The sequence below is a fragment of the Oryzias latipes genome, chromosome 12, assembly GCF_053564925.1.
Source record: "Oryzias latipes strain Hd-rR chromosome 12, Olatipes_Hd-rR_3.1".
NCBI classification, from domain to species: Eukaryota; Metazoa; Chordata; class Actinopteri; order Beloniformes; family Adrianichthyidae; genus Oryzias; species Oryzias latipes.
Window position 1 is genome coordinate 19885338 of NC_136248.1, and position 23628 is coordinate 19908965.

Sequence of the window (23628 nt, forward strand, 5' to 3'; positions counted from 1 at the left end):
AACCTAAAAAAATTACATAAGAATACTTTAGTTATTCTTATGTAATATTCTTATTTGAAATGTGTGAATATCCTTTCAGTTGTTGTAATGCACATCTCAGATTTTCTAAAAACAAAAAGTGCCAACAAGTAACAAAGACATAAGAAAAATTTATTGCAGTCTGACTCCACCAAAGGAGCAGGGAATAACTATACTGTAGCCTTACTTTGTATAACATCAAACTCTATGTTAAAAAAAACATTAAAGACACAGATACTGAACTGCTGTGAACGTAAATAAATTAAATCAAAGGCAGTCTATTACACAGTGGGGGCAAATAACTAGAATGTTTGAAAAAAGGAAAAACTGCTGGAGCTCAAGTCAAGTGAATAAAACCATCTGGTGCTAGTTATAACTCCAAAAACACTTTATTAAGAACATCATCAATACACTAATTTTCAACATTCACTTCATATTTTACAGAATTATGTTCAGATATAAACATGTTTTTTAGTTAAACTATATTACAGTGAGAGTAAAAACCAGACGACCATGTTGCTGCACGACAGCGAAGGAACTCCCACACAATGTTTTCCCAAACATTTCCTTCTCTAACTTCTGTTCACCATAACTGTGAGAAGCATAAGTGTTTTAAAAAGGGTTCATCTAAAGAGGCTTGCCTTTTCTGTATGTAACAGTGGATTTGTGTAGTGAGGACTGTCTCATACAGTATTTTCAGGTATTAACTCTTAGCGCCCTCCTTGGCCGCATACAGCGCCCGTAACGTCTGTGCCACTTTGTTCGTCAGCTTTTGTCCACTCGTCAAGGAGATTTTCTTGTAAATAATGTCCGACTCCTTGATATTGTCGACCCAGGGGACCTTTTTCCGGCCGTCCCGTTTTTTTGCTACAGCCCACGCCCCGGAGTAAGATCCTGTCATCCAGTGTATGCTGTAGCCATGCCTGGTCTTCTGGACGACCTTGGCGATCTGCGGTCTGTCTTTATATTTGGGATAGAAGATGGCAACAACGTCCATGACTTCCACTGTCTCCTTTGAATCCTCCACATCCCCACCTTTCCTTGATTTTTGCTGTGAAGGAAAACGACAGTCCTGGTGAGCACAACCATGGCACAAACCTTATTGAATCTACTTCTATAGTAAACTTTACATAAAGTCATCTCACTCTTTATTATTATTTTCAGTGTTGTCACATTTAAATTGAAAAAAGGTTTTAGTGCTAATCTTTTTCTTTTAGAGCTTTCATGAGTTGAGAATTTATTGTAAAGCAGGTGACATGAAGGTATAATTTATGCTTTTTCTATTTATATAATCTGACAGATTTGACGTGACTATCAGTGACCAACATTTGCATTGAAAGACTTTTATTGCTAACCCACAAATTCAGGCTCGGTTGGGATAAAACCCCACAAAGGTCCACATTAAATCTTATAAAATTCGTATAAAACAGTTTTTAAAAAAGCATGTTTGATTTTTTTTACTTTGTTTTGCTGGATGTTCACACAAAATAGATCATTTTTAAACTCTCGTAAAAATGATAATCTGTTTATAAGTTGCTATGAACATACTAAGAATAATGTATCAGTGGGTTTTCTATAAACAGAGTATTTTATTTATTTATAAGATCAGTGGTTCTTTTTCCTGTTTTTCTATAACAATATTGAAGAATGATAATATTCATGTTTGCAATATTGGCTGGATATTTTAGTAAAGGTGTGTAAAATGTCTCTTAAGGCGATTATGGGACAAATCAGTGACTCAAATAGAAATAAATAAGGATGAAAAATAGCAACAAATATGTTAAAATGTTGATTTTGCCTAATGCCGGACTAAAATGTAAAATGCGAACAGATGTAGAGGAATAAATGGGATTTTGTGCAAAGCGGTAAAATTCCTACCGGAGGAGGGTCTTCATCATCGCTCTCCTCTTCCTCTGACTCAACTGGAGCGGCGTGATTACTGGTGTTGTGGTTCCGGGGTTTTGTCACCTTCAGAAGCGAAGTGATGGCTTTGTTTCTGGCGTTGGCGTTTGCTTCACCCCCATCTTCTTCCTCTTCCTCACGATCTAAGTGCTCCATCAGAACCTTGAACTGTGAAACAAACAGCCAAACATCCAACCATTCCGATGAAGCAGTGGAATTCACATGTAAAAGGAAATCAGAGACAATTTTGTGCGCTTACGTTCAGGTACTGTTTGACGATATTCCTCTTTAATTCTTGGCTGAGACTGGAGCTGGTTAGATTCCTCTTAAGGTAATCCAGTGTCTGCGCCGGGTTGAAGTGCACCTTGGACTTTCTGTTCACGGCCTTGTCGTAAACCTTTGCAGACTCTGTCGGTGAATACTTCTGGATTTTGCTACCAAACACAAAGAAGACGGTCATGCTGCTGCACTTTTTTTTTTAAAGCAAAGGTTTTTAACACGACTCACCTGTCTGAGAAGCCATACAGGTTTTTCAGATGCTGCTTGAGCACCAGCAGCAGCAGGATGCCCTGGGAGGCGCTGGCAAACTCCAGCAGAGGGATGCTGTTCTCAGGCAGTCGGTTGATGACTGTGTCCTCGTCCTCCAAATCCGAGTCAGAGTCCGCCGACTTTTTCCTCCTGCGAATCACATCCTCATCTTCATCGCTGCTACTGGATTTGCTGTTGCTGCCATCACTGTCCGAATCCTCGTCTTCATCTGAGCTGTTTTTCCTTCTTCTGGAATGCTGCTTTTTCCGCTTTTTTGTCTTCACCTTCTTCTCTGGCCTGACAGGCTCCTTCCGTAAACACTGAAAGGTCAAAAACATTTCAAAAGTAAACTTTTGATCTTTAAAAACACAGCTCTGGATAAGTGTCATACGTTTGCTGATAAACTATTATTCATTATAAGCATTTCGTGTAGAATACTTGTATGACCGCTGCATAATCATCATCCTCTCTTATGTTTTAAAGATCCACTCTGATCACCTTTTGATCTATTTTAAAAGCGCTCCCAGTGGTCTTTTAATCATGATTATGCCATTTTATAGCCAAAACCAAAAAACCTGTGCTGTTTTCTAGGCGGGACTGTTGGCATGGAGCAACCCCACAACTTGAAAAATAAAAAAATACTTGGAATTACAGGGGAGTTTTTTTTTACTTCTCAAAAGGTTATCCAACATTTTGCAGGATATAAATATCTTTTACCTCATTGAAAGACTGGAGCAGGTTGCTACCAGACACAGACAGAGTAATGTCGATGTGGTGCATGATGAAAAGAGGCTCATCCTGGGTTTGGTACGGGAAGCAGGCCAAGTTGTCTGCTATAAACAGCAGCATGTTCACCTCTGCTTTCTGTTAGTGAAAAAAGCCAAAACAAAACCAAAAAATCATTTCGATATTTATTGGAAAACACAGAAAAGATGTTTTGCATGAATGACGGTCTTGTGCTTACAGAGCTGTCATCAAACAGGTTGAGCAGAGAGATGAGGAAAGCGCGCCTGTGTTGTCGGTTCCCACGGACCATGGTGTAAAGATGAGAGCAGAGGGCGGAGTCAGAGTCATCGTGCCGGTAACCTCGGATCACCACATCCTTGGATCCATTTATGGCCTGCTGCACCTGATAAGACATCTTCAACCCTGCAACTGCCTTCATCTGTGAAAAAAAGGAGAGTAGTTCAAAGTCAATAAACCAGCATATTGCGTACCTTGTCCTGTAAAATTGACCCAGACACCACCTACATGGATGAAGCCTGAATATTTCTTGTCAATCTCCACCAGTTGCTGGTCTGCTTTGTTCTTCATCGTTGGCTCTGGATCTGTTCCCATGGCAATTAAGTAAGGGACGCACTATAGAGTAGAGGAGTCAGAAGTCTCAGATCTTTGTTGTGTCAGAAGCTGAGAACCAAAGTTCAAAAATGGTTTTGGTGTTTAAAGTAGGACTTCACGAACCTGAACGGGATGGATGAGGCCCTGATTGAGTGTCAGCGTGATGACGTTCAGGGCAAAGTGCCGCACCGTGGAGTGTGAGTGGAAGAAGGACTCCAGCACCTGCTTCAGGTAAATCTGCATGATGGAGCTGCTCATGCCCGATGAGACGTCCCCCATTTCCTTCAGATCCTCTTGCTTGGCTTGCTTCTTCCCTGAAACCACAGAGAAGACCCTTCTGATCAATCCAGCAATGTTTACATCTCTAAATTTGAAGCAGCCCAACTTACATTCACGGTCAGCTTCTTGCATTCGAGAATCCTCCTCCTGCAGGTAAGTCTGCAGGTTTTTGAGAATCTGGATCTTCAGGTTAACGCTGCTGTTCTCGTCTGACAGGATGTTGTTGTACAAAACCTTCACGTCTTGGACAAACATGAGCTCAGGATGCATGATGAACTGGAACCCTTTAGAGTAAAAAAAATCATTATTGACAGACGAAAGTTGGAGAAGACACACAAAAAATGATAACAACAAATCTCTATTTTATGCAACTGTTTGCAGTGCTGTTACATACCCAGGCCAATGATAGCCTTGATCTGGACCTCTTCTTCCTCATGAGTGGTAAAGCACAGCAGAAGCTCCAATACCTTATCCTTTATGACAATCTGAAAGACAAAGGAGTCAGCCATTCCAACTGCGTCTGCTAAAGTTTTAAACACATTTGAGACTCTTTTCTAATCCTAAAAAAACCCATCCTTCACACAATATCTGATCAAAGCTTAGGTTTTTACTTTGTTAGCACCCTTGAACTCTTCTTGGTCAAAGTCGAAGTGTCGACAGAGAGCCCCCACAGTGAAGAGGGCGCGCAGCAGAGTGGGTTTGTTAGTCGCCAGAGTGGAGGAGCTGGGGTCTTCCTGAAGCTGCGTCTTGAGTTTAGCCAGAGCCCCTGTAAGAGCAACAACCTTTATTTTGCTTTTTCAAGTTCAGAAAGTGTGCAGTAATTGAATTCTCCAAACACTAAATTCAATTATGTTCCATTTAAGAAATATTGCTTTAAAAAATGTTTCAAATACAAACCAGGTTTGTGCAAACCGACCTCCTACAGCATTTTTTAACTTCAAAAGTACAACATTCGGGTGGCTTCTAATAGATTTTTTTACTACTTTTAATTATTACAGTATCTTTTGCTATCAAAGAGTAATATTTCTGTAATTTACATTAAAAAAAGGAAAAACACAACTGTCAAAAGTTGAGTTTAGACTTACCATAGAACCGGTTAAAACAAGCCCAGACAAACTTGTAGTTGTGAGTTACTTTGTTGATAATAGCGCCAAGACAACTCACACAATGCTGAACAACCTGGGAGGTAGACAAGACAAATAAATACATAAATAAAAAACACAGACATGTTGAATGAGAGCTGCAAGTGAGGCTGACCGTCATGCCGTGTTTGACAATGAGCTTCATCAGGTCCTCCTCTATCGTCGTCAGAAAAGTCTCGCTGGGGTTTTCCATCAGAGGAACCACCAACTCGAGGATTTTGGCCACGTTGCAAATCACCATGAAGACATTCTGAGACTGAAACAACATGAAGACACATGATGGTTGCTCTGCCTACACACAGACTTCCTAAGTACTGTGCTGCCACTAGAGGGCGCTACATATTTAAAAAGACAAATAAGAAAATTAAAAAAATAAAACTCTCTTTTTGCCCTTTCCACTGCTTTTTTTGTTCCTTGAAAATGTTTAAAGCATACAGTTAAATAGAAACTAAAATTTATCCATGATTCTTTTTGGATTACATAAAGTGAAAAACAATTTGGGCTACTAGCTGTTACTCTTGAGTGTATGACGTGTTCTCAAACCCATCCAACCATTGATGTTGAGACAAAAGCAGAAAGGCATTGGGTCTTTGGTATTCAATTATTTTTTACATGTCAGACTTAAAGTTACACTTCATGCTTACGTTGCATTTGGTGGTGAGGTAAGGCTGAATGGTCATGGCATGTTTGATCATTAACTGAGGTCGGATTTTAGTAAAAAGTAAAAGAGTGGTTATGCATGACACCAGACGGCTGGAATTTATTCCCTTTTCCTCACAATCTGTGAAGTAAAAAGAAGAAAAAAATATTTAAAAAAAAGAAAATTTGCTTTGCAGAAATACACGTATTCCAAAAATCATATTTACAATTTCTACAATTCTGAAATTCACCTGCAAGAGACTCATCATATTTCAGAATGTGCTCCACTAAATTGTCCACAAGCTGAACGCAGGCTTTCTTGGCCGGTTTGTATGAAGCATTCTCCTCAGACTTCAGCAGCTGCAAAATATGTCAATACTTAAAAAAAAGCCCTAAAAATCATGAAAAACAGCAGCTAAACGATCACAGGAATAACAAAACGTACATTTTGCAGCAGCTGCTCAAACCAATCATAGCCTGAATCTTTACACGCTAACACCTGAGATCAAAGCAAAAGACAACAGTGTTAAAACTTTAAAACTTGAAAGGTGCTTACAATAGTAGAATTTTTTTTAAACTAACTCACCACATCTGTTATATTGAGGATTTTTCTGGTCATGGCTTCCTTGTCATGGTTTGGCGTGGGGGAAAACCAAAGTTTCTGGAATGTCTCGTTTACCAGTTTCTGCAACAGAAAAGATAATTAAGAACATTAGAGCAATCATAAATGGAAAAACTACCTTTATTTTTTTTTTTGAAGAAACAAGCTTTCAGAAATAAGCCAAACCTTGATCCCTTCTTCGTCATTGACTCTGCGGATCATCTTCACACACATCTCTGTGATTTTGTGGAAGTCTGGCAGCTCCAGGCAGATGTCCCTCAGGATTTTGATGACTCTTTTTCTCACGCTAATGCCAGTGTCCTGCAATGAAAAAGGGAAATATGAATGCAAATGAACCAATGTTCAATGGCCTTAAAACAAATAATCAGAACAAAGAGTAGAAAAGATTTTTTTCCCATTCCTGTGCTTCTATCAAACAGCCACATTATTTCAGTTTCCTATTCCACCAGTAGGTGGCAGCGATGGCAAACGATTAAACCTCTAACTCTGAGTGAGACTGCTCTATGATAAATGTTTGCTTAGACTTTTACATCATTCACACTGGGATTGAATAAACTGAGATGATACCATTTGAACTGAAGATTGATCCAAAATGAAAGAGGACAAATTACCAGTATTCTTTCTATGAGCATGTCATAGTACTGCTCAATGAGCTCCGGTCGACTTAACACAAAGCGGCCGAGGAGTTCTACCGCTGCTTCCCGAACACTGGTGGAGTTGTCCATGAGGCGGCAATGAACGCCGCGCTGCATATCCAGCTGTAAAGCAAAGAGATGTCATGGAAGAACACGCAGAGAACACTGCTTTTGTCTTGACTGTAAACATGTGTGTGTACATGTGTTTGTGTCTGCATGTGGGTGTGTAAGAGCAATCTTCTATTTGGAAGTGAAATAATATCTATCGGACATTTATATTCCTCTACTAATAAAATTGTAATTTAATGATTTTCTACTATGTTTTTTAGCGCAAACATGAGTCAATTCATAGTAGGAGGTGTTTTTTGTAAAAAAGAAAGTCAAGGTCTATCTATAAACTACCAAATGCAAGGAAAATGAAATCAGGATTACAGAATATGAAACTCAGTCTCTATGTAGTTCAATTAAAACTTGATTTTTGCAAATATCATTAATTAATATCATTAATGAATGCAGGAACTTTGAAAGTTTTCCATTTCTCTATGTCACTTAAAATGACTTAATCATAGCACTTTTGTCAAATGCACATAACTCCAATGAAATACTGTAGATGTGTACAGTTGACCACCAATAAAAAAATACCAATCAAGTTTTCAAAGTTTGACTTATGAGACCCTAAGACCTACGTCATTTAAATAATAATACCTTCAACAGAGCTCTTGATTTTTTTTTCATTTCTAAAAATTAAGCTCTATTTACCAAAATTTCATTACACTATGCTAAAAAAAAAAACTAACTACTGTAATTCCAGAGTCTCTGTCTCAAACAGGTTTTAAAGTTCCTTTTTGCCATTTCAATAACAATCCTATGGAGAGAACTTCATAAAATGTTATCAGTAAATGAAATTGGTGGAAGATGTCTCCCACAAACACAGAGGAAGGACCTAAGGGTGCAAACGAAACAGACTCACCCGAGCCAGAATACTGGGATCAACAGCCACGACCTCACAAAGACACTTCATCGCTTTAGTTCTGACTGCAATGGCACTCTCCCCCAGCACCCTCAATATCTGTGACCACAGATATTAAAAAGTGTTGTGAACAAACACTATATAGAGGTTTATAACTCACAACATTTCAATTAGCCACACTTTTTACCAAACACAAAGATTTTCTTGGTAACTATCTTGGTGGAAAAATTATTATTTAACACAACTAATGAAAATATTCAGCCCTATATTTTAGCTGCAAGGTTAAAATAGAGTAAATCTGCTTTTTAAATAAATTCATTGTATGTAAATGAAAGTTTTCTCTCTGGCTGACATTCCATGAACAGATAAAATTATCTTAATAAAAGTGTGACACCTTTATTAACAACAGGGAAAAAGTAAAGAATGATCTTACTTGTGATAAATAAATATCAAAGCTTTGTGCAAATGGCCTCATAGAGGCCAGATATCTAACAATCAGGCAGGAGTCCTCGTAGTCTACTGTGTCAGAGTTCATCCTACAAAAAATAAAATAAAGAGTTTCAATCCACTTTGGTATAACAGGTAAAACGGGGTAATTTTGTACTAGTTATCCAAAATGAGGCGGTACTTTACCTTTGAGAGGTGATATTTGATGATGAGGTCTTGATGACCTTGCGAAGGAACTTCTTCCTGCTCTCTGCTTTCTGCACTATCTCCTCGGTTGAATCATCCTCTTTGGAGAGATGATGAAACTTCGTGTCCTCGTCGTCATTTTGGGACTTCAGTGCTTTCTCCACTTCTGTTGTGGTGTCTCTGTACCACTGGGCAATATAAAAATTCCTTGCAAACTGGTGGAAAACAATAGATGAAGTGTTTAGTTTAACTTATGACTCAATTATTACAATGCCACACATAAGAATAAATGTATAGTTTATTATTACTAGTAAAAACATTAAACTTGATTCCTAAATTTCATTTAATGAAAGTAAAGCAATTACTGCTAAAGCTGGATCTGTGTCGGAGCTTTCATCTAGAAAGCTCAGCAGAGCTTTCTGAAGTTGTTGTATCTCGTCACTGCCAGGAGTCTGTAACAAATGAATACAGCTGGAATTTAGCTACCATGGGGCAAGCTCCCTTTATAAGTGGCTATTACTGTCTCGCCCACCTCTCTTAGAATGCGATCTATATCCTTTTGGTCCATCTTGTTAGCGACAGCATCCTTGCGGAGACGAGACGCAACCGTGCCGAGGTAGTCCAACGATGCCACCCTGAGCGCCATCTCTGTTTGCTTGTTACTGAATTGGTGCACCTGCAGCACCAAACGTTGGCAAAAAAAAGGCTCATATTAGGAACAAATACCTTATAAAACTAGACAAGTAATGACACCTATGGAGAGAAATGACACTACGCACCAGCAGTCGCCCCAGTAAGCTAAGCAGCAGCTCAGCTGCAGGCCACTCAGGTTTGTTTACTGCAGACAGTAGATCGTGAATGAAGTTCTCAAAGAGAGGCCTGTAATCATCTTCTCCCTGTTTACTGCCACATCTGACACAAATCAAACACAGTTTTTTTTATCATGTGTATCAGGATGATATTGCAGCCTGTAGCACATGAGACACTTTGGAAAAACAAGCATTAAACAGTAAGGATTTACTTTTTGAGGAACACCGAGAGAAAGTTCTGTGCTGTCCTCATGGCAGTTTCATAGGAGTTTGTTATGAAGACATCTTTGTCCACCTAAGAAAAAGTAAAACAAAATAAAAAAAACCTGATCAAACTAGATGATTCTGAGGCAGCAAACACAAAAAGATATTTATCCTCTGTAGCTACCTTCTTTTTTTGTTCGTCCTCGTTCTCTTTCTCAAATGGAAGGCGAACCACACACTGAATGAGCTGAAGAACGAGGGCTGAAACCATCTGGATGTACAATCCCTCTCCATCTGAATCGCAGTTGTTAAGCCTGAGGAGCATCACACAGCAGACCCCGTAAGGACACAGAAAGAGTGCATGTGGATTGATCAATGCGACTAGCAAATATGGTCACAGTTACCTGAAGTTCCTGAGACCGCGTTTATTTGTAGGCAATCTTGCCAGGGAGTTAAAAATCTCCTCAAGAATGAGCTGCCTGTGCTTTTCGTAGCGGGAGAACACCTGAAGAGAGAAATGCATGTTTGAGCAAACTCCTTAAGCAATTAAAACAGTTTTAAAGTGGCATACTGTCCAAGGGCCGACTTACTGCTGTCACTAATGTGATGGCGCATAACTGCAGTTCGCTGACATTCTCCACAAAAAAGGGTGTGATGCCAAGGTTTGAAACCTAAAATCATGGGTGCAGAAATACTCAGGCATAAGATTAAGGTTAAAAGGGTGACACAACGCTGGCAGTTTGATCCACGATAAAGTGAGAATTGCACCTGGAGAATGGTGGTGTCGGTTAGCAGTTGGATTTCAAGGAGCTCTGAGATGTTGCTGATGATATCACACACTTTGTTGTAGAGCACGACGACCACTTTCTGTTTGTGGGAGGAAAACTTGGCTTTCTTGGACTTTGAAGAGCCACCTGGGTGAGGAAGATGGAAGGGAAGTCGATATTAGGATGGGCTCGTTCAAAACAAAAACAGGAAAGTGTGGGAAAGATGAGACGTTATATTGAGGCAGATGAACAACGGAACGACAATTCTACAAGCGTCTAAGTAACTTAAACAACTTGCCGTAAAATGAATGTGTATTTTTCCCCCACAAATGTCACATTTTAGAGGGTAAATGTTTGTACACTATAGCCAAGGCAACATATGCACTTCCTGTGTGAAGCACAAGTAATTTCAGCCCTTTAAGTTCACAAAGTGGCCACTAGGTGGCTTGTTGTAAGACACTGGGTCAAGCCACAGGTCCTGATGACCCGTTTACACTAAAGATGTCTCCAGCGACACCTAAAAACTGAAAAATGTGTTTTCTCCGCTTCAGAACCTGCTGGAATTACTAAAAAGCGTTGAAGAGTTACATTAGTCAAAGGAAAGTCAACACTGGAGCTAATAAAGCTCCGGTGTAAAAGGGTCAACTTTTATATAAAATGCCCCCAATTTACAACATTTACTGTACATTATGGAATCTGTTTTAATCTCAGTAATTAGGTTTTACAATATTGGGAGTGCATTTTTTATTTTTTATTTTTATTTATTTATTTATTTTTTACTTGGGAGTGCATTTTTAAAAACTTATATTTTATTTTAGAAATGAGAAGGAAACTTTTGATTGACATGTGACTATTAAACCTTCAGTTTGGATGAGCCTAACAGGGAATCTTCAAGAAAAAAATTTCACTGGCTTGATTGTCCTGCCTATTTTTTTATTTTCACTGTTCAGAAAGATTGGCTTTCAAAAACTGCAAAAATAATCTTTCTGGGAACCTAAGGGTTCAATAACAACATCGAACATGTGGCACTGCTATTAACTGTTCATACACCCACAGGACAGAACTGTACTGACAGTCAGAACAGCAGTCATTCTCTGGGACTGACCTCCGTGGCGATCCAGCCTGTAGGCGGGGTCATACTGAGGGTACAAAGTGTTCTGCAGGTGGAACTTGGTGAACTGCAACACCCTTTCAATCACATCCTCGATGTAAACCGCTTTGGGCATGCGGGGAGATGTCATTATATTCAGTGCAGTCAGACAGGCGTCGGCAGATTTGGTCACTCTTTCCATTATGAGGTCGCGCCACAATCGCTCTTCATCCATCGACTCGTTATCCTGAGAAAAATCCAATAAAAACAGACAAATAAACAAACTACGTTTGAGGCCGAACCTTTTAAGCATCAAATTCTTAGATCTGACAGGTTACCTGACTCATCAAGGTGGACAGTTTGACACTGTCCTGAATGTTCTTTTCCAGTATATTCAAAATTTTCACCATTTTAGAAGAAGAAAACTATAAAAAAAAACAAATAATAGTAATAATTTATCAACAATGCAGAAAAATAGCATTCTAAATACTACTAAATAGACTTTTCTTACCTTATTAAAGATACCCATCATTTTGATCTTGTTAGAATCGCTGCTTAACTCACTCAACTGTTGCTTTCCAAGTAAATATTCTGGAGGGATTTCATCGTCGTCGTCTTCTGTTTGACCAAGAAGAAGACATTTCTCAGCTCAACAATCCAACACATATTTAGCAAGCTTGGAAAAAGTTGATAGACTTCCTGTTGACCTGTTTCGTTGAGATCCACATCCTCCAGGCTCTCCAGAATGTTGTCCATGCTGGCTGTGAATCTCTTAAATGTAGAGGAGTCCATCATTTCTACAAGATACATTTAGAACATGTTTATGAGAAAATGAAAAAAAATAAAAGGCATTGGCATCATAATAGAAGTCGAATCAGTACCTTCTGTTGTCATACTGGAATTATAAACCACCTTTTTCTTCTGTTTTTCCTTTTTCTTCATTTTCCTGGCAACTAAGGACAAAAAAAGGTGATTAGAGAAGTTCTAAACACAAACATCCAGAATCCCAGGAACTGGTCTAACAACAATTATTTGCAGTCATCAGTGTGAAACCTGTCAGAAACACTGAAAGGATTTCAGAGTACAGCCCCAGTTGGTCATTAAAACACGGTATTGTTTCCTTACAGCACATGAATACATCCTCTCATTCATAATCCAGTAGGTTTTCAATTCATTTCCCTGTTTCTTAAGAGGTAAAGACAACTGCAATAAATCCCAATCTGTTTAAGTCTGAACAGTGCATCAACTGTCTTTAAATCAAAATAGAAAGCAGTTTTCCCAACCAGAAATTTGTAAAAGTTTGCGAAACATTTTAGATTTAGATAAATGACTTTACTGGTTACAGAATTGTCAGTGTTCAGTGTTTTAAAAAAAAAAGTTATTTCACAAAGCTCACTCAAAGACCTTCATTCGGGAGAAGAGGATATGGAACAGATATGGAAAACCTCACACTCTTACTCATACTGCAACTTTCTGATATAGAATAACAAATTGAGCAAGAAATTATACATAAAAGCATGTTTTAGACCTCAGAAGAATATCTCAGCAAGAACATGGCGAACATTTACACTCACAAAGAGGATCCATATGGTAACAGGGACAGAGGGCCAGTCGGAAAAGGACAGCAAAAACCCTTTTTTTTGGGTGGGTGGGGTGGGGTGGGGGCTGATGTTATTCTCATGTGCGACCAGCACAAAAAGTGATGGAAATTCATCTTGGCTACAGGTTGTGAAATTATTAATAATATTTAATGCTGTTCTCATACTGTTGCTCTAAGGATTCGGTTTGTTTTTTAGTGGTGTTTTTGGTCATGTTCTGTCCTCTATCAGTCACTCCAGGCTCATGTTAGTCCTCCACAGCTGTTTTCATTTCTGTTCATTGTCTTCAGTGAGTAGAGGTGTCTGGTTTTCAGTTCTAGATTGTCAAATCATCTGTTTTATCTGCTATATAGGTTTCTCCACAGATTTTGTGCTGTTTAGGTTTATTTATTAAATGTTTTTGTTTCTGGCTTCAAGCCCAGTTTCCTGCATTTTAGCTCCTACACCTCCAGTTTCTGACAGCGGCACTGAATGTGAATCCTGGGATTCACGGTTAAATTCTCTGTATCTGATCCTCCAAACACAGGCTTTTTTTGTGATTGGAAAGAGTCGAATACAAAAGATTCTGAAACTGATGGATACAGAGTTTAAAGAAGGTGAATCTAATCAGAAACTATTACCGTATGTTAAACAGATACATTTAGTGTCAGACCTGTAGTGAGGAAGCTATGAACTTGCCATAAAAACTGTTCATTTATTTTGAACACAGTTCCCAACTTCTTGTCCCTACACGATCTGTTCTGTGTTGATACGCCGTGCTCAGATGTCTGGCAGAATTAAAAAGTGACTCCTTAACTGATACAGAGCATTTTTCTAAAATATGAACCATATTTAAGCTTGTTGAATCAGTGGATGGCGACTAGTTAGACCAGAACTCTCAGATTCAAGTTCCTTCACTGTCACATCTCCTTGGTTCTCCGTAGGACAGCAGTTTCCCTCGCTGTCCCCGGATGTCCCTAACTCTCTCTGGCGGCTCTGAGTCCGAGCGGAGCCGCAAAGACAGAAGAACCGGCAGCTCAGAACCGTAGTAATACAAGAAAATGCGTTTGATAAAATACAGGGGGATTTTGTTGCCACATTTTTTTTTTATTGTGCCTCTACCATAAATGTGTTTATGTTAATAACAAAAAAACACAGAGGGACTAAGGCACTTTTTATTACAAGGACCCCTAGGGCCATATGAATTCATCAACCCCCTGACTCTGACGCTAGTTCAGCATCAATATCCATCAAATTTGTATCTAAAATGTAAAAGCTGAATTCCTAACATTTACTTGTTTAAAAAGCTTTCAGCAAAGTTGGTATGATAGTAGCCGATGCTTCCATCTCCTGTGAGTCCATTGTTTTGTTTTCATTGTTGTGAATGTTGTAAATCTTGTAATTCCCTCCTGGGGAATGTTATATAGATTTAGCCGTTTCACATGGGTGTATTGACTGACAGCTGACACACGAGGACTATAGAGTACATGTAGACGTGTAGCTGCTACTCTTCAAAATCCTCTTCCTCTCTCAGAGCCTTCCATTTCAAACAGGTTTATAATTTGAAGACTGAAGTTGGTTTCTATTCAATTTTGTAAACTGCTGTACTTCAATATCCGGAAATTTACAGTGTAATGTTATTATATATACATTTTTTGTAAAGCAGACTTACTGTCACTTAGGCTTGGTGGGGGGGACTCTCTATCCGAATCTTCATCAAAACGATGGCGACCAACAGAACCTCGGCGTGAGTTATGAAAACCTCCACTCCTCTGATGATCCTTTGATCCCCTTTTCTCCTCGCATTTCCAAGTCCTGTCGTGGTCCTTCTTCAACCTTTTCCTTGAAGCTGCAACAACAAAGAAAAGCAAAAGAATTTCTTATAAAACACAACAGAACATATTAGGAGTCAAATTTTTGATTTAGAATGTTTTTTTCTTTTATTAAACACTACTTTCTGGTAAAACAACATTTTTGCAGGTGTTCTACCATCAGAAAACACTGGGGATCATAGGGTTAGACACTCACATTCAATGTCAGACTCAGATTCAGCGTTTTCATCTTCATCCTCTGAGTTCATCTCAGCATAACTGGATCGTTTTCCAACTGAACCGTGTCTTCGTTTGTTTGTCCCCTCAAATGTCCCTGCAGGTACGACAAAACATCAGTATGAGCACAAAACAAAAGCAAATATACAGCGACTCAGTAATCTGGTTAGATTTTCAATTATTGAAAAAATAAGAAAAAACTTAATTTATGAAGTTGAATCTTTTAGTCATTTGGTTTTAAAATTGAATTGAACACCAAAAATAAATTTTTCTGGAAATGCAAAAATGACTTTATTGTTATAAATCCATAAATTACCAGATCACATGTAATCCCGTCCCCAAACCAGCAAACTTTCAAATACAGATTATTTAAAAATGCAGCTTTAGGATTTAAATAAAAACATCCAAACAAAGGATTTCATTTTGTTGCTAAATAAACAAAGTTTTTTTTTTAAACTAAACTGCAAACATGCATATAGTTTGACATTATTTGGTACAAAACATTTTTGACTGTGCAGTTGGTTCGGGATGTCAATCAATTACTGATTCATTGGCTTCTGTGTAATTTACAGGTGTCAAAATAATAATGTTTAAATGATTATGCCAAATATTAGGAAAACAATAAAATAAGAAGCACCCAGAGATAAATCCAAATAATGGATCAACTTTTGAAATCCTGTTCTATTTTTCGTCTGTTGATTTGATAGACAAGCATTCTAGCCTCACAGCAGGAAGTCCCTGGTTCAAATCCCAGCTGGGACCTTCCTGTGTGGAGTTTCCATGTTCTCTCTCTCCGTGTATGTGTGGGTTTTCCCCCGGGCACTCCAGCCTCCTCCCACAGTCCAAAAACATGCTTCACAGGTTTATTGGTGATTCTAAATTGCCCTTAAGGTGTGAGTGGTTGTCTGTCTTTGTATGGCCCTCTTATGGACTGTCCAGGGTGTATCTCACCTTTGCCCAACAGTAGCTGGATAGGCTCTAGCAACCCCAAAATGGAAATATAGAAAACGGACGGATTTTAAAAACTATGCCGACTTCAAACGTGCTTTTAAGTTTTTGACAAGAAAAAAGACATATTTCCTTTGGGACATTTCAGACGGAAGAGAAATGATTTAGACAACAATCGTAATAAAAACATTTAAATTTTAACATATAAATATAATCTCATCAGCATTTAATTTAAATTAATCTGTGGCTCAAGTTTATTTCCTTGCTAGTTTTTTTTCCTACTTCAAATCTGTGCCAACAAAGAAAACTAAATACACAAAAAAGAAAAAGCCGGTCCACCCTTTTAAACTAAAATATTTTCATACCTTTTGAGGACCATTTCTTGGATCTGGAACTCTTGCTTTCCCTGATGATCCTTTTCACCTCCTCAACGCTGAGCCTCCGCAGAACCACAACAGGTTTGCTTCTTTTGTTTAAGCTGTTAACTAAGGAAACCCGCTCCAACCTCACGAGGGGTTCGCTCCGGCTTTCTAACAGCTTTCTCTTCAGCTGGAGATCCTTATCTGGCGCGTCTCTTTTTATTTTAGGGATCACAAAGTTCTTGAGACTTCCTGATTGACCACCGAGCAGGTACTGGGGGAACTCACAAGGTTTTGGGTCCAAGGAATTCCGCCTGTTTCCAGGCAAGCAGCTAATGCTGCCGTCCCCATTTGTCCGGTTTTCCTTTTTTGGAGGGGTCTGTCTGGGGGGGCTGGATTCACCAGCTCTGTGTCGACCATTGAGGTCAGATGGTTTGTCAGGTTTAGGGTTCTGATCAGGTGAGGTTTTGTCAGGATCTTCCTTTGTTTTGCGTTTCCTGTTCCTGTCTCTTTCCTTACCTTTGGTTCTCTCCCTATGTCTGTCTTTGTCTTTTTCTCTCTCTTTGTCTTTTTCTTTCTCTCTCGGTTTGTCTACATCTCTAATTTTGTCCCTGTTTCTTCCCTTGTCTTTGTCTCTACTTCTAGTTTTGTCCTCAATGCTTTCTTTCTCTCTGTCTTTGTCTTGCTCCCTGTCCTTGTGTCTGTCTTTGTCGATTTCTGCTTCTCTTGGCCCTTCTACCTCTTTGCTTTTGTCTCTGTCCCTGGTTTTGTTTCTATCTCTATGCTTGTCTTCCTCTCTGACCCTCTGTTTTTCCTTATTCCTTTCTTTATGCCTGACTTTGTCATCGTCGCATCTGGAGTTGTAGTCCGCCCTGCCAGAGCTCTTTGGAGTCTCAGGCCTGCTGGACCGGTGGCTGTTGTTGTTCTTTTCTTCTTTGTGGAGTGAGTTGGAGTGCTGGTCGTGCTTCTGGCGCACCATGTCTGAGCGCCTGTCATTGGAGTGTCCCCTGTTGCTTTCGTGTTTCGGTTTCGACACTCGCTGACTTTCCTGCTTCAGCCTGCGAGACTCTGGTGGTCCACCTGAGAGGGACTTCTCCGCGCTGTTAGGAGGCTGCTTGATGATGGCGGGTCTGTTTCCAACGTCCTTATTGGCCTTTCCGTCAAGGTTAGTTTTGAGATGACGTAGATGTTGCTCACACAGCGGCTGTGGTTCCAACACAACTACAGGCTGCTCGATTATTCTGCCGGCTTGCTGCAGATCAATACTGACCATCAGGGCCGGCCGACCAGCACCATTGTTTGCAGAGCTGGACTTCTTGGGCGTCAGCTTGCTGGAGTTGTTTCCTTTGTGTACGGCAGGCCCTTCGCTTGCCTCAGCTCCAGGTTCCTGAGGATATGTGTCTTGTTTACGTTTTTTCAGCGGCTTGTCTGCAATTAAAAAAACACAATAATTTAGGCTTGAAAACACAAGTTCTACAAAAATATAAATCAGAATAAAAGCCAGCGTTCACCTTTGTCTTGGACTTCTTTCGAACCGCGCTCTTTTTCATTGGCTGACTCGCGTTCTATTCTCTCCACGTCTGCAAGTGCATCCACCTCAGAATCGTCAAGCGCAGCACCGCTGTCTTCATTATCCTTGCTATTTGGTTGCACAGCAACCTGCTGACTGTTTGTGTGCTGCTCATCCTCCAGCTTGCGTGAAAAGCCATGAGGTGCACTTGGTGAGGGGTTACTATTACTGTTTGTCACAACTGTAGTGTGATCCGAGTCCACATGAGACTTCTGGGGACACTCTTCAGTCGGATTCACATCTGGCGTCTTCACCCGGGAAAGCTTCAAAGTCAGCTTAGTGGAATCTTTTGACGGAGAGCTAACGATATCATACAAAGCATTTTTGTCCATATGCTCATTTTCTTCTCTGCTCTTCTCCCTATGCCTCTTTCGGCGGTCGGACATGGAGAGGACCAGGTCAGGCTGTGCACCTTGTGGCACATCAAGCAGATGCGACTGCATTATCAGAGGAGGCCTGGACTCTGCAAAAACACAGATGCCATGAAGTTAGTGGCATTTTTTACTAAATAGATAAATAGATAGCAGCTATGGCCGCATACTTTTTATAGTCTCTTCATTTCCAGCAGGAGTGCATGCAGACTGAGATGATTTAACTGTAGATGTGGCAGCCTTCATCGGTAAGTCCTTCTCCTGCAGTAACACAAGACATTTATGATTACTTGGGAGGTTTAGTGTCTGCTGAGATGCAGCTCAGAATGACTTGATTCACTGCTTTACCTCATTTCCCAATCTGTGAGGCGCGTTTACGTAGCCGTCATCTGAGCCTTGTCTTCTATTATGATTAGATGAAGTGCTTGATAGCTGCCCAGGGACTTTGTTGTTGTGGATATTACTCACACCACTACCAACTAAATCAGAGAATGACAATAAAATCTCCAGTTAATCTTTTTTCTTCTTAATTAAAAGGCGATTTATCGACTTTACATATGCTATTTTGTCTTCCAAGTAGAAAGAAAACGTGACGATGCTGGAGTTGAGCTGAATCATTGTTTGAAAGGACACAAACATAAAGTTTTATTTGGACTGACCCTCTTTAGTCCCTGAACTCACCAGTGAGTTTATCAATCATGTCGGCTTCATACAGTGCCCCCCCTTTTTTAGCATAGGTTTAATTCAAAATTGAACATAACAGTTTCAAAAAGTTTGGTTTAAAAGAAAAAATTGACCAGAGTTCTGAAAAATAATTGGTAAAACCCTTTGAATAAATCCTTGAAAGGTTGTACATAGTTTAGTGAAGCTAAACATTTGTCACATTGTTTTGACCTTGTCTTTTCTTTGTGGATTAATACATTTTTATTTTGTCTCTGCATGTTTGACCTTTTGTTATAAAGCACAAAAACATATACACTTTTTGTTGTTTTTGCTGTAAAAAAAAAGACAAAAAGTGCAACACGGAATTGAGTTTTTAGACAGTTTCAGGTTTACTGTGAACTTATTGTGTAATCTAATCACAATATATCTATAAAAACCAAGCTGAGGTTGTACTATACAGTTGGATACAAGCACTGCCACAAAAAAATAGTTTTAAAGATAAAATAATGGAGCAAATTGTAAAGTAGAAGAAAAAAACTCGGACAACTGAGGGTTAAAAACTGTATCTGTCCTTTTAGCAGGAGTCAGGATAAAGGTTTTGAGTTATGGATGGACTGAGCTCCAGATAAAACTTCAAATAAAAGGGGGAGCCGCTATGACAGCAGCAAATCAGACTAACTTTAACGCATTTTTTACCGGTGTCTGTTTCAACACGCCATCGTCGACGCTTTGGGAAGGCGACAATTTTTGTGGATAAAATTAAACTGACTTGCTGAGTTTAAGTCTCCTAATTCATACTGGACAATAGATCATCACAGAAACTATTTTTCTACAAACAACTAGCACTTTTCTTCTGTGTCTTGTTTTAGTACTCGCCTTGCTGATGAGAATAACTGGGTGGGTTGTACTGCATGTAGTCAGCAGGACTCTGAGGAGTATAGGGACTCGGGATAGGACTGTTCTGCTGGGCCACAAACTGAGTGGCTGATCCAGACTGTGGGGATGCAAAGCATCTGCAAAAGAGGAATAGGAACTATTAGTGAAAGTACAAAGTCATTGTCCCTTTTAATCATCTGACTATTAGGTGGCACGTCTTTACCCAGAGGGACTTTGAGAGACAGGGGTTTGCTGATAGTTTAATCCAGGACTTCCATGAACTTGATTCTTAAACTGTTGTATCAGTGGCTGTTGCAAAACACCTAGGATTAATGAAGAAAAAGCAATGAGTTGAATGCAATCAACCAAAAAAATCCAAATAATTACATTATATATTTCCCCTTGTTGTATTGCTTTTGCGGTGTGACATTAAAACCACGAGGTACAAATTGTACGAAAAAAGATATAAAGCTGTTAAACCAATACAAATTATTTTTCCAATAAATGGGAAAAAAAGCATTTCACATTTACTATCATAACCTCAGTTTTTTTACTCCAGCCCAAATCAAGATAAAGTCACAGATTTGTTTGTGGACCTTTTCTTAATTAGAAAAAAAAAGAAGTTCCAAAGCAATTTTTATGCGGTCGTCTGGTTCAGGTTACAGAACAACACACACTCAATACAGCAAAATTTGCTATTAGTATGACTAAAAGCCAATCTAGTGATAGGTGTACCCCCTTCTAAGCATCCCAAACCTTTTATTGGATTAGCGTACTTTTGTCCCCGAAGACTGTGGGATTCCTGGAAAGTAAAGTCTGAAGCAGCAGTGGCATATCTCCCTCAGGTTCATCATTTCCAAGGTTGTCCTTCAGCTCTCTGAAAAACATTTATTTTTAAATAAATATCTGATCATTCAAAAAAAAAAAAACTCCAAAGACAATAATCAACCTCACAGTATAAAGCTATATTAAATATGATAAATATAATGCTTGCATTTATGTTTTTTTAATTCAAAAAACGAATTTAACAGTAAATAAAATCAGTGATCCTTACATGTGTTCGGTGGAGACCTGGTTAAGACTGTGTGCCAGCTGAGTCACCAAACTCTCATCTCGACACACCAGCAGACTGCTGACTTCTTCAGAGATCCTTCCATTGTAAAGCAGGCTCTTAGCGGTGGTGGCAGGGAGAGGAGAAGGCAGAGGCAACTGGTTCAACACTAAAAGGTGATCGAAAGATAACACGGGTTAGGAGGAGAGGCATAGCAACCTCTTGGGAAAAACAACATAAACAGCCGTTTTTTAGTAGGAAAAAATAGCTTAAAATCAAGACAAAAAACGACACCACTGAATTTTGCTTCTCTCACAAATAAACATGTTTTGTCAAATGTCAACAGACTGTTTACAGTAGACTGGTTAATGATTAATTTCACAGCAATGTACTGTTGTGTGAGATTTTTATACTGTTTTTTTTCTTCAAAAGATTGGACAACAAATGTTCACACAAAATGTTTTTTTTAAACACACAAAAACAATATTTTCCAAAAGAGTTTCAACTGACAGGTAACACTGAAGTGTTATGGGGTACATGACTATTTTAACAAGACCTAATTCTACAATAGATCTAGTCAATTATTTTAGGTCTAAATTATGCATTTAGAAACGATTTCACTGGCAATTCCTCCATTTCAGTGTTTTTTTTAACTAAATTCTTCCAGCACACAACCTTTTGCCTACAAAAATGTTTGCCAACTCCTGTATGCACCCACATCCCAGTAAGTATATCGCTTTTTGATCGGTTTGCCTATTAAAAAATAATAATAAAAGAAACAAACAATCCACATTTTAAACTAAGCGTAATGCTATTTGATAGCTTTAAGGAACAGTGTGACACTTACAGTCTGTTAGGCTAGCAATTCCAGCAAGAGTAGTGATGGGAACATGAGGCATATCACCATTCATGCTGAAGATGAGGTCAAGAGGTCGTGTCAATGCACAGGCAGCTCTAGATCACCACTCTTTTCCTATTCGTCACATCTCCAAAGTGCTGCAAAGAGACACATTTGGCAAAAGGCTGTTTATTCAGCATACAACACTGTCTTTAAAAAAATCAAATACAATAGCAAATTGTGGCATCCTTAACAAAGAAAGAATCTTCTGAATGAGGACTCTTACGTGAGCATTATTACACTCTAATACAGTGTAGTTATAACTGTATTATTGACAGACAAATAATAAAGGCCCTATGGCAAACCTGAACATATCCTAAGTTGTTGATTGACGATCCTAACTTGGGAAGTGCATCCTACTCTCTGCTTCCCTTCTTTTCCTCTTTATTACTAAACACCTGAAGTGTTGAATGAGGCTAGTAGGAGTTTAAACCAGCTATACAAAGGTTAAAAGATGAGAGAAAAGAGAGCAAAGTAGTAAACGCGGAAAATCACGTATCATCCAATCTAATCAATAACAAATAATAGGAAAAAGAAAAAGTTTAGATAATTTTGTGTTCGCATCACCCCCATGTTAAGTTGTGTGAGCATTTACCTTATTTTTGGCGACAGAGGCAAACAAAACATGACGAAAAAGCGACACGTAAAAACATTTGAATTGTTAGCTAATTATATCTCATTTTGATCTTTTGTTATCGTGTCAGTAAGGACTCCTTGGACTAACTGAGCCTCTCGCAGCGACATAAGCTAATTTTATCCCAAATTATAATTCCGCTGTTACTTTCACATAGATATATATATATTTATATATTTTACCTCCTTTTATAACAAACTGATAACGACGGTTAGCCTAAAGAGTCTAAGAAAGTGTCCAGAATCAACTCGCGGTTAGTTAGCCGGCTAGCAACAACTGAAGATGTAGCTAATGTAAGCTAGCTGGCTAGGAAAAGCCTTAATTCTAACTTGCCTTAGCTAGCATCGCCGAATGTGCATCAAAGCCAGTTAGCCGTGGTTTGCCAGCTATTCGTTGCACTTTTACCGAAAAGGTCGCCTATCGCTTTTATTTCCACCTAGCACTTGCTATGGCCTTCGCCGACGCATCTCTTGCTCACAAAGTGGACCACGGACTTGCCTAAAGGAAGCGTAACCCCGACCCGACGCCAAGGAAGCAGGGGTACAAAGCAAAGACCCCATCACAAATCAGAATCAACCCCCCCTTAGGTCGAATCTGGCAGCGTTTACCGTCCAACTGTGTCTGTTGTGTCTGGCGCGCGCGCGGACACACGCGATAGTGTAAACAGTCTGTCTGAAAATAGGATGTTGCTGTTGAATGTATTTACCTCAGGATGTGAGGAGAAAGAGAAGTGGTTCTGGTGGAGGAAGAGGAGGAGGGGGAGGAGCGGGAGTAGGATGGCAGCTGGAGTTGAAGAGGAGTCTCTAGCTCCCTCTTCGTCCTCCTCCAACAGATCCTGCCTGGAATAGCAACCCCACGGCTGCGATACCCCACTGTGGGTCTCATGGAGGATTTTGCTATACATTTGAGTGTATTTTTATTTGGTTTTTAATGTAAATAACCAAAAAAAAAAAAAAAAAACAAGTATTAAACCCAGCTTCTATAATACTTGTAATTATCCAAACCTTTTAATTGAGAGAAGAGTTATGTCATTATGAAATGTTTGGACCTAAAGTGC

At 39.3% G+C, this 23628-nt stretch overlaps 1 protein-coding gene across 10 annotated transcripts; it reads right to left on the bottom strand.

The window, feature by feature from the left end:
• Positions 1-388: 388 nt before the first annotated feature.
• LOC101156754 (nipped-B-like protein B) lies at positions 389-23417 on the bottom strand. Of its 10 annotated transcripts, XM_078956281.1 has the most exons (48): positions 22533-23167; positions 22243-22373; positions 21887-22035; positions 21043-21208; positions 20765-20865; positions 20212-20311; positions 19989-20125; positions 18798-18928; positions 18620-18710; positions 18020-18541; positions 16515-17936; positions 15182-15298; positions 14826-15002; positions 12458-12529; positions 12284-12373; positions 12088-12194; positions 11915-12001; positions 11592-11823; positions 10488-10633; positions 10310-10390; positions 10124-10224; positions 9904-10033; positions 9728-9810; positions 9486-9618; positions 9239-9382; positions 9072-9158; positions 8707-8921; positions 8507-8609; positions 8074-8172; positions 7080-7226; positions 6634-6768; positions 6433-6531; positions 6292-6345; positions 6098-6206; positions 5852-5988; positions 5323-5463; positions 5151-5244; positions 4677-4831; positions 4460-4550; positions 4176-4349; positions 3910-4100; positions 3700-3807; positions 3413-3613; positions 3166-3312; positions 2428-2768; positions 2180-2354; positions 1897-2088; positions 389-1069 (listed from the first exon to the last, which is right to left on the bottom strand). In XM_078956281.1, exons 3-48 carry the CDS (start codon positions 21948-21950, stop codon positions 722-724), a joined length of 7977 nt encoding a protein of 2658 aa, XP_078812407.1. In that variant the 5' UTR covers positions 21951-22035; positions 22243-22373; positions 22533-23167; the 3' UTR covers positions 389-721. The 10 variants fall into 10 exon arrangements, with proteins under 10 accessions (XP_078812407.1, XP_023816954.1, XP_078812409.1 ...); XM_023961186.2 differs by lacking the exons at positions 22243-22373; positions 22533-23167 and adding an exon at positions 23278-23417; XM_078956283.1 differs by lacking the exons at positions 22243-22373; positions 22533-23167 and adding an exon at positions 23278-23405 and having other exon boundaries at positions 20745-20865.
• Between the last annotated feature and the right edge of the window lie 211 nt (positions 23418-23628).

Excerpts from the sequence above, each read along its gene's own strand:
- LOC101156754 (XM_023961186.2), bottom strand. The coding sequence starts at position 21,950 with ATGAATGGTGATATGCCTCATGTTCCCATCACTACTCTTGCTGGAATT. Across the intron at positions 4,551-4,676 it reads AGTTCAAGGGTGCTAACAAA|ATTGTCATAAAGGATAAGGT; the intron begins GTAAAAACCTAA and ends TTTGTCTTTCAG. Across the intron at positions 2,089-2,179 it reads TCGTCAAACAGTACCTGAAC|TTCAAGGTTCTGATGGAGCA; the intron begins GTAAGCGCACAA and ends TTTGTTTCACAG.